Below are 17,766 nucleotides of genomic sequence, written 5' to 3' on the forward strand. Positions count from 1 at the left end.
ACCCAACGTTAGTCGCCCTTCTGAAGCATGTTGGATAATTGCCATCCGTCAGTAAGATACTTCCGTGCATCTCCCATTTTATAATGAAAATATATTCTTATTAGTATCAAAATAATATCGCTTAAAACAATGAGAAATAATAGCCTGATGATTATTTATGCTTTTCCCTCGGTTTGAATCCAACATGCCTGACACTGGTATTCACAATGCCCAACCGAAGGACAAATTATTGTTCTGGAGGTTGTTCCTGTTGGAACCAACTGGAGAAGGATAGCATCACCGTGGCTGCTCAAATCGCTTTTAGTATGCCCACATACAAGGTACGAGTTCTCACTAATGGAACCGAGACATGATTGGTGGAATACTTGCATTGTTTGCTGCACTAGCCTAGGTAAAGCATTTGAGTAGCAGCAAAAGCATATACTTTGGTATGAAAGACATGAGATTAGTTCCTTCATCACAGGATCAATCATATTAGGAACCTTATGCCCATGTTCTGATGTATGTGTAAATTCTTTAAAACATTAAAATCATTCACAAGATGCTGAGAACACAATTGACCGTCTTGAAGGCAAATGGGCACTTTCAGATCTCTAATGGAGAAAATAAGAGATTGGGCAGGCTCTTTGTAGCATGAACATACCAATTTTTAGGAAAGCTACTTCAGCCGTTAATTGGTTAGCAACCCGTAAAAATTAGTTATAAATTGCATGCAACATATGCCATATCATAATCATTGAGGGTGAGCATAGACCGATTTGAACCGATTTCATACTCAAATCTAAACCAAATCAATTCTAAACGGTTTGACATTTCTAAAAATCAAATCAGACCAATAGAAAATTAAAACCAAACCAATATAATTTAAACGGTCTGATTTAATTTGACTTATCAGTTTATATTACTATTATTATTATATTTTTATGATTCATAAAAATTAATTTTTTTCACATAAGAATATCATCAAGAGAATTTACCAAGTAAAATAATTTAAATTGACAAAAGATATTGTCACTCAATAAAATAAAATTTTTAAACAAACACTATCATTAATAATTAAAATAAAAATCTCTAATATATTATCAAAAAAAGTAAATCACCTAAAGTTTAAGACTAATCAATGTAAAATTAAATTGATAAACAACACTATAAATCTAAAATTATTTTTTAATATATTAATATTCGAACATAAACAATATGACATCATTTTATTAAAATCTTCTATTAGTCCGGTTTGATTTCTAATTTGTTACGTAAGAGAACTAAGGGCACTCTAGGCTTCAGACTTGGGGGAAGCTTCAAAAGACGGCAAACTAATAAATTCTTCAGCTTTAAAAGCAACATTTGATTGGACAATAAACCATAGAATGTTTGTATTGTAAAACAAAATACTACCATTTAACAGCTAAGCATCTGGTCTTGGTTAGGCAGTACAAGAATTGCTGCCAATCTAAACAGACCAACGGGTTTAAATAGAGTTTGGAGCATGAAATCAAGAAAACTCCTTTGAAAAGGGTCAAACTTGATTGCCTTTGAAAACTCAATAGCATACACAGGCACATTAATGCACGAAGTGACACGAAGATACAATCCCTAGCACATTAAGAAAACCCATGGTGACATGCTTCACCAGTCAATGCTACAGAAATGACAAATTCTAACGGGTCGACAAAAGCAGCTCCATTCCGAGTGTAATAAGCAAATATCTAATTATCAGTATTGATTCATCAACTACTAGAACAGTACCATGGTCACCGAGGATAGGATAAATTGACAGCAATTCTGGCATACAACTTTGTTTAATTGACATAAGTTCAGCGCAACTCCATAAACATTCAGCATTCTAAATCAAATCTTGACAGCACAATCACGAATCTTGGTGCCTTAGATGGCCAAGCAGTATGCTTCTCTCATGATCCATAAGCTTCCAAATCCACTCAATATGTTTATTCCTATTTGGCCATCCTTGGAAACATATCAACTTCAATCAGATTTGGCCTGTCCAGAGGTAAAACTTAAGCAAAATCAGCATCAAACCAGAGAAGTAAATATTATCATAAAAACAGAAACTAACACAAAAGGAAATCAGTAGCTTATACAGCAGGGGATCGAGAACGCGATGAACTCCTGCTCCTGCTCCTGCTAGGACTCTGCTTCCTAGGACTTCTGCTTGCAGGTTTACTAGGTGGTGGCTGCACAAACACAGTTTTTCAGTTCAACAAATATGGAAAAGCAATCAAATATATTTCAGGGTGTAACTTACAGAAGCCAAGGGTGATCTGGATCTCGATTGTGATCTGCAAAAAGTTCCAGAAACAACTGAATTCAATATCCATATCGCTGCTTTAACAGCTTGATCCAAAAGCCTCAACGCCTCTTCCACGTCAGAGTTACCAATATAGAAAGGAGAAAAATGTGCTTAAAAAGGTTTGAAAGCATTCAATTCACAAAGGAAGTTTACCACATGCATAGCATTCCAAAAATATGATGTAAAAGAAGTATCATCAAAAGGATTGATGATACTTCAGCCATAGTCAAAAGTCAACAATATTCAGAACTACCAAGGACAGGATTCACTGTAAAGCCTAGGCAGCAAAAAAATAATCTTTAATAAATAATGAGGCTGAGATGTATCTATTCCATTGTACCACCAAAATCCACATCCAGAATCCAACCGCAAGTCCTATAATTCTGACGATATGGAAGCCTGAAGGTGAAACTTGTTTCTACCACTTTTGGTGAGTACCAGTTCCACATAGCTCATGGAAAGCCAGCTCTATGGTCGCAACCCATCCTTTCTGCCCCACTGAACTCCAATGGGTATTAGCTAAAGGCCATAAGGCATAAAAGTTAATATGCTTTCTGGATTTCTGAAGCTGTTCACTGATGAAACAGCATACCTCACACAACCAAAAGAGTTGCAGGCATTTGCACCAAATCCCATCAAGATCCTAATATCCAATCCCCAGATCGCCGCACAAGCCCAGATCTAGAAAACAGACAAGGCAACTTTCAAAAACACGATGATAACTGGACAGTGTTGAACGTTCTTAATCATGGGCAGCCACGCTTAAAGAAAATTTTCAATCAGAGGAAAGTTCACAAAATGAGGAAAAAACCAAGCCCAAAGGCAGGGATGCTAGATTTAACTATTTTTCATGTCCAACTACATATATAAATTATAAAACAATTGATTAAAAACCTAGAAAACAGTCATGAATGCAAAGCTACTGCTTGAGAAGTAAAATTTAATTCTGTAAGTACTCACATACAAAATAAAGTACGAAGTGACATGAAGCATGATATCAAAAATAAAGTACAAAGCAATTTGAAGCGCGACAAAAAGTACCACAAGTTACAAACTAGTAAACAAGCTTCCAAACTGCAAAAAAATAACAGCTGTAAATTGAACCAGCACCAGCTCTATTATAATGACACAAATGGTAAAGGTTGTAGTACCACCACAAGGTACAGAAATAATTTGCCAATGGGTGGCTACGCATGCATAAATTTAAGTTAGAGGATCAACCAGAAAAGCATCATGCAGACAGAGGCAACATAAGATTTATATCTACACCCACCAAAATTAAGTCAGGAGAGGTCGACAAGCTTTGTGTTATGGTCAAAGACTTATTGAGGACTTACACACTAAGAGAATGCAACTGATAAAAAACCAACATCTGAAACCAATAAAACCTAAATATGTTAATAAATTAAATCCTAATTCAAGTTGTCTGCTGCATCACTTCCCCTCTCTAGCCTCAAGTCTCTTGGACCCTGATATTGCTCCTCCACTCGAACTGCTACAACTACTCTCTGTCACTAGCCTCCATTCCAACCTCCCAGTAACTGACTTGTCTAATTCTGGAGTACCAATACTTCTACACTTGGACACAACATAGCACAGCATGATACCCCTTGGCAGACCAAAAATGGAGTGTCCTTAGCCAGAAATGTCAGCATTTTGCGAAAGCTTTCGGGAATGTAATGTCAATACGCAACTTTACTGCAAGTAGCCAATCTTTCTTCATAACCATTTCAGGCCCTAAATAAATAGCCTATAGTGCTTGGACACTTTCTTCATAACCATTTCAGTCACCAAATAAAGATAGCCTATAGTGCTTGGACATTCACCGGTGAAGCATCGCACTTTGTTTACTACTTTTACTAACGTAGTCTGGCATAAGTACAAATTTACCTTATAAAAAGAATACTGTTAAATACAAAATTGTGAAGTAGACAAGTATTTCAACATATTTATATATTTTATTTTTCTTGTAATTTGCAACAGCATCTCTATGCCCTTATCTTTTTTTTTCTCCATAAGTGTTGAACACTTCACCACACCTAATGCCAAGTGACTTGGTAGCGCAAAGCTCCATCTGTTCCATGCCTGTTCTCTAACTAGCTTCCCAAGAGCAATGTTCAGCAAGCCTAGAAGACTCACAGCAGCACTTGCTCATTTAACCAATGCATGTGCTTTGACTCTTCTGCTATACCTTAAAGTCTCAAACGGTTCTGTTTGTCTTCCACTCTCAACTTCACTCCAACCTCACAGCAACTGGCATTCTTATTAAAGCAAAATGGCACCACAATACCTCTCAGCACTCCACTTCAGCTTAGACATTATTTTGCAAGAATACAATAGCTCCCCCCAACTAACTAGCATCTTTGTGAGAAATGCAGCCTCTAGCTCCAACACCGCTCAACCATCTCAAAGTCCCAACCTCAAGCATGCACCCGTAAACTTTGTCTGATTATGCCGATTCAGATTTATGAACAAATATTTTTTATGAAAGATAGAATACTCAAAAAAAAGATCGCTTAAAGGAAAAGTTGGCATCCTATGGAACCTAGGAAGCCAGTACAACTCATGGAAAAATAAGCAAGCCACAATCAAGGCACCGAAAGTGAACAACCAAACATCAATAAAATCTCAAGAGAAAGCAAAGAAACAAATGGCTGACCAACAACAGACCAAGCCCCAAAAAGTATACACCCACTAGCTTAGTGACAGTCACTAACATAATGCTCTGTCCCAAGTCAATTCAGCACCCAATCAACAACCAACATTAAGCATGGCGCTAAAATAGGAACCAAAATGCAAGCTGTCCAATAGTTTAAACCTCCATAAAGCCCAACATAGGAAGACTTCTTATCGTGATATATTAGATATCCAGACACTAGAGCTTGATTGTTTGGCACTTCAAATGTTAAGAATCCAGGCACCATTACTTGCAAAAGTGTGTCCTTCCAACAGTAAACTCTGAAAAGTATCAGGCACTTGGCACAAATGCAAGCTCCCATGGTTGTTCACTTGCAAAAGTGTGTCCTTCAAACAGTAAACTCTGAAAAGTATCAGGCACTTGGCACAAAATGCAAGCTCCCAGTCTTATCCAGGCACTTGGCACAAATGCAAGCTGTCCAACACTTTAAACCTCCATAAAGCCCAACATGGGAAGACTTCTTATCGTGATAAATTAGATATCCAGACACAAGGGCCTGGACTTCAAATGTTAAGAATCCAGGCACCATTACTTGCAAAAGTGTGTCCTTCAAACAGTAAACTCTGAAAAGTATCAGAACGTCAAGCCAACTTAAGCAGGACGTTCCAATTTCAGGGTGCCAAGGAGCATCTTGTTGTGTCTCGTCATATCCAAATGTCTACAATTGTGAGCACCTCAGAATCCTAAAAACTGAATTACTCAGAAACTTAGTTATAACAAATCATCAAAAGGCGTAAATCATAAACCATCCTTGTTTAGACCTAGACCAACAGAAAATTACCAACTAATCAGCACACCTAACAATGAACCAATCAAGCCAAAAAGAAAACCAAGATGTTGATCTACTAATAGCACCAATAAGTCCACTCACAATAACATCCAAGATGAGTTCCCATTAGCAAAAATATCGAAATAAGAACTGATCGAACCTAACAAAAGTGGCTTGTTGATAGAACTCATCTAGGATTTAAAATATCTAAGTAGTCCTACTATATATGGTCCATGAAAGAAGGTAGGTCAGCATAACACACACACACACACACACACACAAAAAGAAAAAAGAAAAAAGGCCAAATTGACATGACGGACAATTAGAAGATTAATCAGCCAAGAGCTAGACCTCTCAGATCCTGTCTAAATAACAAAACCTGCTGTGTGAGAAAAGGGCAGGTGGGAGAGAGGGAGGGAGGGAAAGAGGGATAGCGGGTAGAGAGAGAGAGCATGCAGCTGCTAATAAAAGTTGCAGCAACTCTAAATAATGAATTCCTCAAAAAACAACAAGCTAAAAGAAAACGCTAAATAATGAATTCCTCAAAAAACAACAAGCTAAAAGAAAACGCAAATTTAAGATGACTAGCAAACGCTACTTCAAGATAGCATGCAACAGCATATCTGAATGCTCACAAGTAAAGCTTTAGAAAGTGCACATCATCCCTCATACAAACTTATCAGTAAGCATTGCACATCATCCCCATTTATCCTTCAGTATAGCAAGACTGTTGCAGTTTCCATAATTCCTCAGATATGTAACGTAGAACTCATAATTAAGATTGGAGCATTTTCCTAACCATTTCAACGGAACTACATAACAGAGCATGATATCCCCAAATTCCCCAACCAAATATTATTTTTGGACAGCAATTTCAGTCCCTTTACAAGAAGGGTTATGGTATAATTATGAATCACAAATATGTCCATTTGGAAAGCAGAATAAATGCACCAGCACGATGTGAAAGAACAGTGTGCTCTCATTTACTATACAGGTCACTGGAAACTGGAAAGGAAGAGACTGTATGATCAATAGAACCATATGTATGAGTTACAATTTTGAAGGAATGACATATTTCAGGATCCTGCAATCTGAAGCATCCCAAGCACAGAAAGGTTTAAAGTATACAGATATTTATTCTAGGTAAAGAAACCCTGGAAAACAGCTGAAAAGGCAAAGACATACCTCGACAAAGGGCGTCCCCTTGATCCTGAGCGTGATCGAGAAGATACTGATCTTGATCTAGACCTTGACAACGAACGGTGTGATGATTTTGCCTTTGGAGACTTGCTGCAAATATTCAATCCATGTTAAAAGGCATCACATTTTATCATGATAATGCCAACTAATTTACACCAAACCTTCGGCTCCGGCTGTAACTTCTACTGCGACTGGGACTCCGGCTTCTTGAGTAGGAACGGCTACGGCTTCGACTCCTAGATAAGCTTCTCTTAGAGTCGTACTCCTTTACCTACAGACATTTAATGGAAAATTGGATGAGAAAGTTCATCGTACATACATGGTGCAGACAAAATGATAGAAGAAGCTGCCAATGAAGTGTAAAAGGTGATACCCTTATATATGACCGAGAAAATGCATTCCGAAACTCAGAGTCATCAAGCTTCTTGATCTGCCAATGGAGAAAAATGCAATCAAAAGAATTTTCAAATCAAAACAAAAATTAAATACTAAAAAAATCTAAAGAAAAGAAAGAAAGATTTTCTTAACAGGAGGAATGGCAAAAAATCATCATTCTTTACCAAAAGCCTTTTCACATCAATATGATGTTGGCTACAGAGCATAACACTTACTGGAGGAGGCTCCATGGAAAAAGACTTCTGTTGAAGTCTTTTTCCTACATTGGTGGGAGTATTAAATTACATAAATGGCCAGTGCCGATTCCATTACAGTTCATTTTGCAAGTTAACAAGCAGATCACAGACAGGAAGAGATCTTCAACCTACCGCATATTTCATATCTTCATAGTTTGTATAATCCACAATTCCTGTAGTACCTGCAAACAAACAAAAAAAATGTCAATTATTTAACTCATAATTCTTGATTACAAGATAAATTAAGTCTGCACATCTTCATCTATAAAACAGGCCAAATATGAAATCAGATGAGTCTGTGTGTGTGTGTGTGTGTGTGTGTGTGTATGAGTGAGTGAGTGAGTAAGAGAGAGAGAGAGAGAGAGAGAGAGAGAGAGAGAGAGAGAGAGAGAGAGAGCAGTTGCACACAAATGGTGAAGAAAAAGACACAATTGGTGAATAAAAGGAAAAAATCATTCCTAATGCAGATTTCCCCAAACTATTCACAAGAAACATGAGAAAATGAAAATTTTTAGCCAAACAGGGCAAAATAAAGATAGACACTGGTGGCCACAACAACACCATCACCACCACCGCCTCCATTCTTTGTTTATGCAGATGCAAATGGCCAAAGTCCATCGGGTTGACATTGTGCATGAGTGCAAAGTCATAATGGTGCAAAGCCAACAACTTCACAGGAAAATACAACCCAACTACCAGAGTTTTATTCGAGAATGCAGCCAGTATTGAATTACAGTTCAAGCAATACAAAGTACAAACTGCTTGTCTTGATACAAGTCATGTAAGTAGTCATCTAAGTTCCAAAGGACTAGAACAAGTTGAAGCATGAGTATATGATACATAGATATATATGTTAGTATCTGCATGCAAGTCTATGTATGCATGTAAATATATGTCCATTTATGGAAGTACGCATATGAGAATTCATGGTCCATCGCACCAAATGAAATCTCAAGACTCCGTTAACTGTTGATAAAGAAAGAAGGAAAACTAATTAGAAAATCTTCTTTTCTGATGTTTAGCAATGAAAAGAAAATATAGTGAAAACATTTGAGAATATGCTCAAACTATCTATGAGGCCTAAAATACTTCCTCCAATCTGCATGGCAATTTTGAGGAAAAAAATTCTGAAGGGAAAGGCAAAATGGCAAACTGACCATACTAAGGCCCTGTTTCAAATTGCTGTTGGCAATAAAGCTTTTGGAGTTTTTGAAAGTAGAGCTTTTGAGAAATAGAGTTTTTAAAAGTAGAGTTTTTACAAAAAAACTATTTGCTGATTGGTAACCACATTTATAAATTGCTTTGAAACTTTAACATATGTGTGGTAACTAAAATAAAAAAGTACTTTTGGTATGATAAAATAATAAGAAAAGACATTGCATACTATTGTATAGTAAAGAATAATATAATATAATATAATATTATTATACGATATAATATTATTATCATATAATATAACATATTATTATAATATAATTATATTATATTATTATTATTATATGATTATATTATATTATTATTAAAATATTATTATGTTATATTGTATTATTATAATAGATTATATTATATGTCTATAGCATAAATATTATTGCATTTTAAAATATTATTTTATTGTATAATATTATTATCATATAATGTAATAAAATATAATATATGCTATAATATAATATTATTATAATTATGATGTAATATATAATGTAATATAATATAATGGATTATAAGCTAATCTAATCATAAATTATAATATTACAGATTATATTATATTATTGTAAATTACAATAATAATATTATATTATTAATAAATATTGTTATATCAAATTATATTTTAATAATATAATAATACTATAATATATTACATTATATATTTATAATATATTATAATATTAATTTATAATTATATTATATTATATTTGTAGTATAATAATATAACATGATATAATTATGAGATTTGTTAGTGGGTATTTCTGTCATTAAAAAAAAATTATTTAAATCACAACAACTTCCCGACATTAGCCAGAAAGCATTTTTGGAGAAAGCTTCAAAATAAAGCTTTCCCTAAGTAGACATTTTCAACTTCCTGACAAATCCAAAAGAGCTTTCTGATTTTTTACCAAACATCACTGTATCACTCCGAAGTACTTTCTGAAGACGAGAAAGTGCTTTCTGACACTCTAAAAGCTTAGCCAAATAGGGCCTAACCTACGTATGCCTTAAGCACGTTTTCCCACAATTTTCAACACATTTTCGTTGGTTCAACCAAAGAAGAGAAAACTCTCGATCTTCTTTTCTTCCATTTACTAGTTTCCCTTTTTTTAATTTAATCAAATGTTCTACATAAACTAGAATTCTAAAACTTGTTCCATTTCAGTGATATCACCAATATCATTAAGCAGATTTTTTTTCACCTACATGTAAGTAGACATACATGAACGAACATGCAAACTCACTCATGCATGCATGGATTAAAAACAGTCCTCCAAAGACTAGATAGTTTTTCAGAGCTATCTCCTCACGGCATTTTAAGTTAAAATGCAATCCTGTATTTTTTTTTTAAATATAGATCTAGAGAAGCTTACCTCCGCCATCACGGAAGACTTCGGAGAAACAAACATCACCAGCTCGGCGCATGTGGTCCTGGAATTGGAGAATTTCAAAATCGCAGTATCCAGGAAGAAGCAAAAATTTTAAATAGAAAAATGCTATCATGATTCAAACCTTTAGATCTTGCCAAGATGCAGATGAAGGTAAACCGGTAACAAGAACTGCACGAAATAACATAAGAGATATCTCAAAACCAAAATTTATATATCCAGATATTCACATTTAGGATTACAATGATACAACTTCAGCCAAGAACGCACCACGATACTCTGAACGCCTGGAGACACCACCACGGCGTCCCCCACTACTATGACTGCTATGTCGGTCAAATGATGAAGACTGGCCTCGTCCACCATGTGCAAGTTCCACCTGTATGTACAAAGAACTTAATTTTAAATAACAAGAGACCAGTACAAATACCAACAACCTTGTCCAAAGAAATGCCTACTCTTAATCTGTGACCATCAAAATTATATCCATCGCGACCACGAATTGCATCTTCAGCATCACGGGGATCTTCAAACTGCAAGAAGCAGCAACACTGTGAATGCTAGCAACCATAAGATGCACTAACATTATTTTGTTTTATTTTATTTGGCAACAAAAAGAAGCAAACTATAAGTAGAAATAGTATCATGGTTTGTTTATAGAGGGTAGAATTTCACATAATATGCCGTAACATTACCTCGACAAAAGCATAACCTGGAGGCCTTGGAGGGATCTTCAGATCAATATCGACAATGGGCCCATACTGCACAAACACATTTAATCAGATAACTGAATGTCATTCAGAAATATTAAACAGAAGTATACTGTTGAACCACCCCAATTGTTCTTGGTATTCAACAAAAACCTTCTTGGCTTTCAAAATTATTCTTTAACAGCTATTGCCAACTGCAAAAGAAACTACTAATTTTTACAGTACCTTGAAAATGTTCATAATTATTGATGGCGGTGTTTTAAAATGCATGCATGAGGCAGCATACATGGATGCAAGCCCTTGACCGCACCACATTGCCCATATGCAGCAACTATATGTGGTCATACTGCCTGTGGGCCGAAAAATTAGTCCGGTTAGCAAATGGAGCTATATATAGCTCAATTAGCATTTTATGGCTGCATATGTGGCCCACATAGCATCATGGAGCCAGACATGTGGTCCATGCTTATATGGATCTACAATGATGGAGCATGTTCAAACTAACAGTAAGGTTTGATGTGGGTTTCAATTATGTTATAACTACAGCTATAAATGTTGACTATTAAGTACTAAGTAATAAGCACTGACCCATTAGTCGTTGTTGTTACTACTATCAGCATTATTTATCGGAAAATTATTACTATCATTGTTGTTCCTATTGTATTTAAATGTATTTTATTTTTTTATATAGTTTTAAAAAAAAAACTAGTCGCATATGCAGCCCTCATACCACATATGCACTAGGTAGTCCCTTGACTGCCCGCATGCCCAAGCCATTTATTAAAACACTAATAGATGGTGTGGTTGTTAATGCTAATGCTTCTTCACAGGCGGTCACTCTTCACTGGAGCCTCTATTAAAACCTAAACAATTTGATTAGAAATCCCCATTACAAGTTCATGATAATATATAACTGTATATGTTCACTGGAACATTAACAGTAAGCCTTTTTATCAGAAATGCTATCAAGCATCTCCCACTCAAATTTAAGCAACAACCTCTCCCACAACTGAATTAAAATAGAAAGGACAAACAATGCATAGTGCCTATACCTCCATTTCAAACGATATCCACAGTCAGGCTTCCATCTTTAAGGTTGTCAGTTTTCATATCTCTAATCTCATCAAGATAATTGCAGTAACTTATCTGTTTTAACCAAATAATTCTCTTGATTTTACTTTTATTATAGCATACCTGCTTTTCCTTTAAAAATTGTCAAACATGCCCCAACATTGTCACTTCTTGTGCCACCAACAATAAAAACTATTTGTCCAATAACTTTTACATCTTGAATATCACAATGAACATATCAAATTATTCAAAGAGCTTAAAACCGACAAAATACATAGCTCCAGCTATCAATTGTAGCCTTCCGCATTCTAGATTCAGCAACCCCACCTTTGTGTCACAACTCTAAACTTGCAAATGGAGTACACGACTTGCTTCTAGTCAGTGATTTTAAGGCATTTATATAATCTGCATGAGAAAGTACCTAGTCGAGAATGCATATTGCCTTCTTAAGTAGATCAGTTCTAAATAAATTCACAAAATTCACTATGTAAAATATACTATGTCCAGCATTCAACAATAACTTGGCAAGAATCTTCTACAATAATCCATTTTTGAATGTGTTCTGGATTGTATGGAATGATTGATAACTACTTGAACATAGTTGAGTAACTCAATCTTTTGCAACAGTTAAATGTTTCTTCCTGATTAATTTCCAAATTTCAATCTCAAAAATTGCATGCTTTAAATGATACCAAGTCACTTGAACTTTTTGGATAGACAACAATACCTTAACTAGGAATGTATCTCTACCAAAACATTTTTGAACATATGCACAATAACTTTATGTGTGCAAATATCTAAGTGAATCACGTCCAACAGATTATCACATCCTGAAATTGTTGGAAATGGTAACCACATTGTTACCTTTTCCGCAATTAACACATACTCTCAAGCAAGGTTTATTACTGGTACCAGGTGTTATACAAATCAAGAACCAAGTTGGTAAGGTTCAGCATTGTACCATACCAATAAGTATGAGTCGATGAGAAAAGCTAGGGTAAAGGCACCAAATGGCCTTTCTCTTCTATTTTAAGCCGTGATAAGCCCGGAGCCAACAAGAAGCAATCCAAACCAAGTAGAACAAAGCAGTTATGCTCGATTCAAATTGGTTCCTGACCTGTAGCAAAAGAAACCAAGAACAGTCCCAATTCTACACCATTTTAGTTCACTACACCTTGAACCAGATGGTTCTAGATGATTCCACCGTCCTTGATCTCAAGTCATCAAAATTCAAATTTTAAACCCCCATCATTACTTTGTTTCATATAAAGTATCAGTTTCAAGTTTCAACAATCCAACCATGACTGGATTCTATACAAATCATTTGTTTCAACAATAGATTTAGCAATTACTCAACCATTTTGTAAGCACAATCATCAAGAAGACATCATGCTTGCAACCATTTTTATCCAACATAGTGATTAAAATCATAAAAAGGATGGTAGCCTTTCAAATCCCCAACATTTAAAAAAAAAAAAAATTCTCCACATGTCATAGAACACCAAGGACTCATGTTCAATAGAGTATCTTGGCTACTTGAATGTTTTGCATCATTCTGGAATTATAGACCTAAGAACCACCTGTCACGTGTTAGATTGGAAGAATAGAAACATATAATTCATAACATAAAGAAGCTTCCAACAAATCTTTTCATCCCTCAAAAGGTTTAATCAGTTAAAATCTACCTTGAGATGATCTGACCTTACTGCATAAACAACAGCCTCTCTTAATTCATAAAAAAGTTTTTCTTTTTGGTACACCAGCTATGACCTAAGTTATCTATCACAAGGCTTCCAAGAATAGTGATTCATTTTGAACTTCATCTCCAACAAATAAGCTGGCTGAACTTGACCAATTCTTCCTCAATCTTCTAAAACTCATTTATTCAATAACAATTCCAACCTCCAAGGTTTATTGAGATAACATAAAAAGTTCATAAAAGTGCTGGCATAATACACATCATGCAGGGTGCAGTACAGATGTTACATTAACCTCATATTCTTAACTTCATTTTCCACTAAAAAACCCTTAAGGCTATAATGCCTTATCACATCCCTAACAACTTAGTAATACAGAACTTTGATGAAAGGGGGAAACTTCAAAAATTCAGACATGTTGATAACCTCTCGTGGAAGCATTATAAAAACTCCTTGGTAGTAATTATGTTTCAAAGACTAGCGTGAGTTGTCCCACTGGTAGTCCCAATCACCAGCTATGTCATCTTATAGGCCCCATGCAAGTTGTCAAAGAAAGAAATTTCACATGGTTTAGAACCTACAGGGCTAAGGTGCTTCATGACCATATCAGAAACATAAGACACCAGCCATGAATAGAGTTTGTTCCTCCATGCTGAGCAATTGAACCTGTTCAAACTTTCAACTTTCTGAAGTTGACTACCTGAATACATTCTGCATTTAGCACCTTCAGACTTAGTAATCTTAGAAATTCAAACAATAAAGTAATAACTACTATAAGTGCTTCTAATCAGGCGTGGCACTTAATAATATTATGACATTCATGATATCTCCAAATTCAATGCATTCTTGCTTTTTTACTAATATAAACATATAACAACACATGCACTTTTCATAATGTCCTTTTCATCTAAAAAATTGAAGTCTTAGAAATTCAAACTATTAAGCAATAACTACAATATTGTGCTTCTAATCAGGAGTGGCACATAATAATACTATGACATCCATGACATCTTCAAATTCAACACATTCTTGCTTTTTGTTTACTAATGTAAACATATAACAACACATGCACTGCTCATCATGTCCTTTTCGTTTACAAAATTAAAGTTTCTGACTATTACATATTACTTGTATCTCTTAAATTTGACACGAACCCTTGAGTTGAGATTTGTTGTAAATTAAAAAAAGAAAAGTATTTATTTAAACATTCAATGTATATAAACAAGCACACACAATTGAAAGACACCTCACACCACAAAAATCAATAGCAATAGCCCCCTTATAAACTACATCAACAATTAAATAGGATCTTTCAAAAATAGATCTTACACAATCAAGCTTAGTACATTATATCAGCTAAATCATCACGTCAATGACACAACTTACAGCACATGCTTCTCATTCACTCTAAAAATTCTTGTGGCTTTTTTTTTCCAAATATGCATTAACTATCATTTGGAATACCAATCATATTCCCCCCGACCAGCCCCACGAAAAAAAAAAAAAAAAACGAAAACTATAAGTTATTAACTTTGCAATTTGTAAATACAATTTACACAGCCTTCGGCGCTGTTTTGCAAAACAGGTATCACATCACATTACCCTGAGCAACAAGCTAAATGAACGACTTCCACTTCTTCCTACAATTAAGTTCAAAAAAATTTAAGTGCGGCATTCACACAATAAAAGTTTAAAAAATATCTATAAGACGTAATAGAGGATTTCTGTTATAACAATCTTATCCTAAAAAATGAATGAGGCATATAAAGTGGGACTAATTTTTCCCAATAACATACATAAACTATACATAATCCGATTTCAACAATTTTTTTTCTATACGATGGCATTCTGTCTCTCGTGCCGATCCCATGACGACTTTTAATGGGAAGATCAGAAATTTCTATATTTTTACTATAAAAGATTCAAAGAGCAACTACTTTTTGCTCTCAAAACTCACAAACCTTGTAAAATAGATCTTCAACCTCCCTCTCGCGGATGTCTCCGGGGAGATTGCCAACATAGAGAGTTCGGCTCGAACGCCTGCTCATCTTTCCTGCAGTCCCCAACAAAAAACAATACGAATGAAAGAGAATAAATCCTACAAGTAAACACCTCAAATCAAGAAATCATCACTAGGGAAGACAGATCTCTTGATTCATCTCGATTTTCAAGAAACATCACAGATTAAACCTAGCGTACCGTTAAAAAAACAATGCAATCACAGAAACAATATAGCTTAGAGAAATCAAATAAAACCCTAGAATCGAAACACAAAACACCCCACGGGTGAAACGGGTGGAGAAAAACGACCCAAAAAAGGGAGAAGTCTTGCAAGAAGTGGTAGAAGATCAAAATATTAAGGCTTTTCTGCCATACGGTGTTAGGACTCGGCCCGCGGGGGCCTCTGAGATGAGCTCTCACCTGGCGTCCGAGAAGAGACGAAGGGCGGCTATCTTGGCCTCGGCTCTGCAGGCACGGGCTTTTGGTTGGAGGGATCGGATGAGGGCGCCGTGACGGAATAAATAGAAATGCTGCTTCGAGATTCGAATGTTAAGTCCTGACCGTTGATAAGAAACCATTCACACGGCAGCAAGTTGTGAGCGCGTGCGGGCTCTCAAGGCACGGGCTTTTCGTTGGAGGAATCGGATGAGGGCACCGTGACGGAATAAGTGGGGATGATGCTTCGAGATTCGGATGTCAAATCCTGACCGTTGATAAGAAAGTATTCACACGACGGCCGGTTGCGAACGCGTGCGGTCTCTCCAGGCACGGGCTTTTGATAGGAGGAATCGGATGAGGGCGCCGCGACGGAATAAATAGAGATGCTGCTTCGAGATTCGGATGTTAAGTCCTGACCGTTGATAAGAAACCATTCACACGCCGTCCAGTTGTGAGCGCGTGGTGACGTATGGACGGCCGTGTTTTTACTTACGATGAGATGATCTGGATAGCTTTGATAAAAGATAGCTGCCTGGATTGTTAATTTTTTAATAATATTATAATAAAAATTTTAAATAAAATTATTTTAAAAAAATTATATAAATTTTTTTATCTAATTTTTTTTTTTTACTCTCTTCTTTTGATGTCATCCATGGCTCCTCCACACCCTCTCCTTCCACTTGTGGTTCCTTCATCTTCCTTTCTTCGTGATCCATAGCTCCTCCATATCCTCCATCCCAAAGATATATCAAACGCAATCCTAATCTTATCTTCAAGCATGTACAAACCAAGCTATGTGCCATAGCAACCTGTGCAGGATACAAGCCTGCTTGTATGCGAATATTGAAATATAACATGTTAACTATGCTAGGATTAAAAAAGCCAAACAAATAGAGGATTAGGTATTAAGTTCTAATTTTTTGGGGTTATCTTCTTGATGGCGTAATAACATACTTTACAACTTTGTGATGATGTTTGTTAATTCACTTGATGGAGTAAATAAGAGTTCAAGTGGCATGCATATTTGTTATTCAAAATAAAAGTAGGAATCGAAGGCAATGAGAGTGATAGGAATGCAAAAAGAAAGATATGATCTCCCTAATTTTGTCCCCTTATAGATATAAGATTCTCATTTCTTTATTTTTTAAAAAAAAATCTAAGATTCATGTGAAATAAAAGAAGATACAACATTAGATAACTCATCAAAAGTGAAAGGTTATCATGATATATAATTGATTAGATTTTAATATTAAATCAAGCATAGCCCCATAAGAATAATTCAAAATTTAGTAATGCTCTCTAGCTACATGGAATAATTATAGTTGTTATCTTAAGAGTTGTCAATGATTTGATCCTGACACGTAAATATAAATAAGCCAATTTGATATGTATCTGAGTTGAATTTGTACTTATTAGATTCAATTCAGGCTTTTATTTATGATTAGAGAAATTCTTCGTGCACTGATCGCGATGCACAAAAACTTTCTCTTCATGATTTAAACCCTTTTTGGGTGTGCAAATGGCCCATGGGCCATGAAAGTAAACCTAATACCTTAAGTAAACCAACAAAATGCAAGGAAATTTCGTGGCTGCGTTTGGTGGTTGATAATCTATCCAAATTATCGATAATTTAAATTAAATCCATCAGATT

General features: G+C 35.5%; 1 protein-coding gene across 8 annotated transcripts; it reads right to left on the minus strand.

Moving 5' to 3' along the window:
- Positions 1–1,492: 1,492 nt before the first annotated feature.
- Positions 1,493–16,225, minus strand: LOC140853849 (serine/arginine-rich splicing factor SR30-like). Of its 8 annotated transcripts, XR_012136994.1 has the most exons (15): positions 15,638–15,729; positions 11,134–11,258; positions 10,894–10,959; positions 10,657–10,731; positions 10,469–10,577; positions 10,323–10,369; positions 10,184–10,241; positions 7,740–7,789; positions 7,349–7,405; positions 7,137–7,246; positions 6,961–7,065; positions 2,901–2,989; positions 2,264–2,297; positions 2,100–2,192; positions 1,493–1,998 (listed from the first exon to the last, which is right to left on the minus strand). XR_012136994.1 is itself a non-coding variant. In XM_073248949.1 (14 exons), the coding sequence occupies exons 2-14, from the start codon at positions 15,722–15,724 to the stop codon at positions 1,984–1,986; spliced, it is 906 nt and encodes a 301-aa protein (XP_073105050.1). In that variant the 5' UTR covers positions 15,725–15,729; positions 16,098–16,225; the 3' UTR covers positions 1,493–1,983. The 8 variants fall into 8 exon arrangements, 6 of the variants coding, with proteins under 6 accessions (XP_073105050.1, XP_073105054.1, XP_073105048.1 ...); XR_012136995.1 differs by lacking the exon at positions 2,901–2,989 and having other exon boundaries at positions 2,264–2,376; XM_073248949.1 differs by lacking the exons at positions 2,901–2,989; positions 11,134–11,258 and adding an exon at positions 16,098–16,225.
- Between the last annotated feature and the right edge of the window lie 1,541 nt (positions 16,226–17,766).

This window comes from Elaeis guineensis, chromosome 14, assembly GCF_000442705.2.
Source record: "Elaeis guineensis isolate ETL-2024a chromosome 14, EG11, whole genome shotgun sequence".
Taxonomy (NCBI): Eukaryota; Viridiplantae; Streptophyta; class Magnoliopsida; order Arecales; family Arecaceae; genus Elaeis; species Elaeis guineensis.

What these genes read in the sequence shown, in the direction of transcription:
- LOC140853849 (XM_073248947.1), bottom strand. Translation starts at nt 11,253, where the DNA reads ATGACCACATATAGTTGCTGCATATGGGCAATGTGGTGCGGTCAAGGG. An exon ending in CAGGCGTTCAGAGTATCGTG is followed by an intron (nt 10,370 to 10,468) that starts GTGCGTTCTTGG and finishes TATTTCGTGCAG; the next exon opens with TTCTTGTTACCGGTTTACCT. An exon ending in AGTCTTCCGTGATGGCGGAG is followed by an intron (nt 7,790 to 10,183) that starts GTAAGCTTCTCT and finishes GTTTGTTTGCAG; the next exon opens with GTACTACAGGAATTGTGGAT.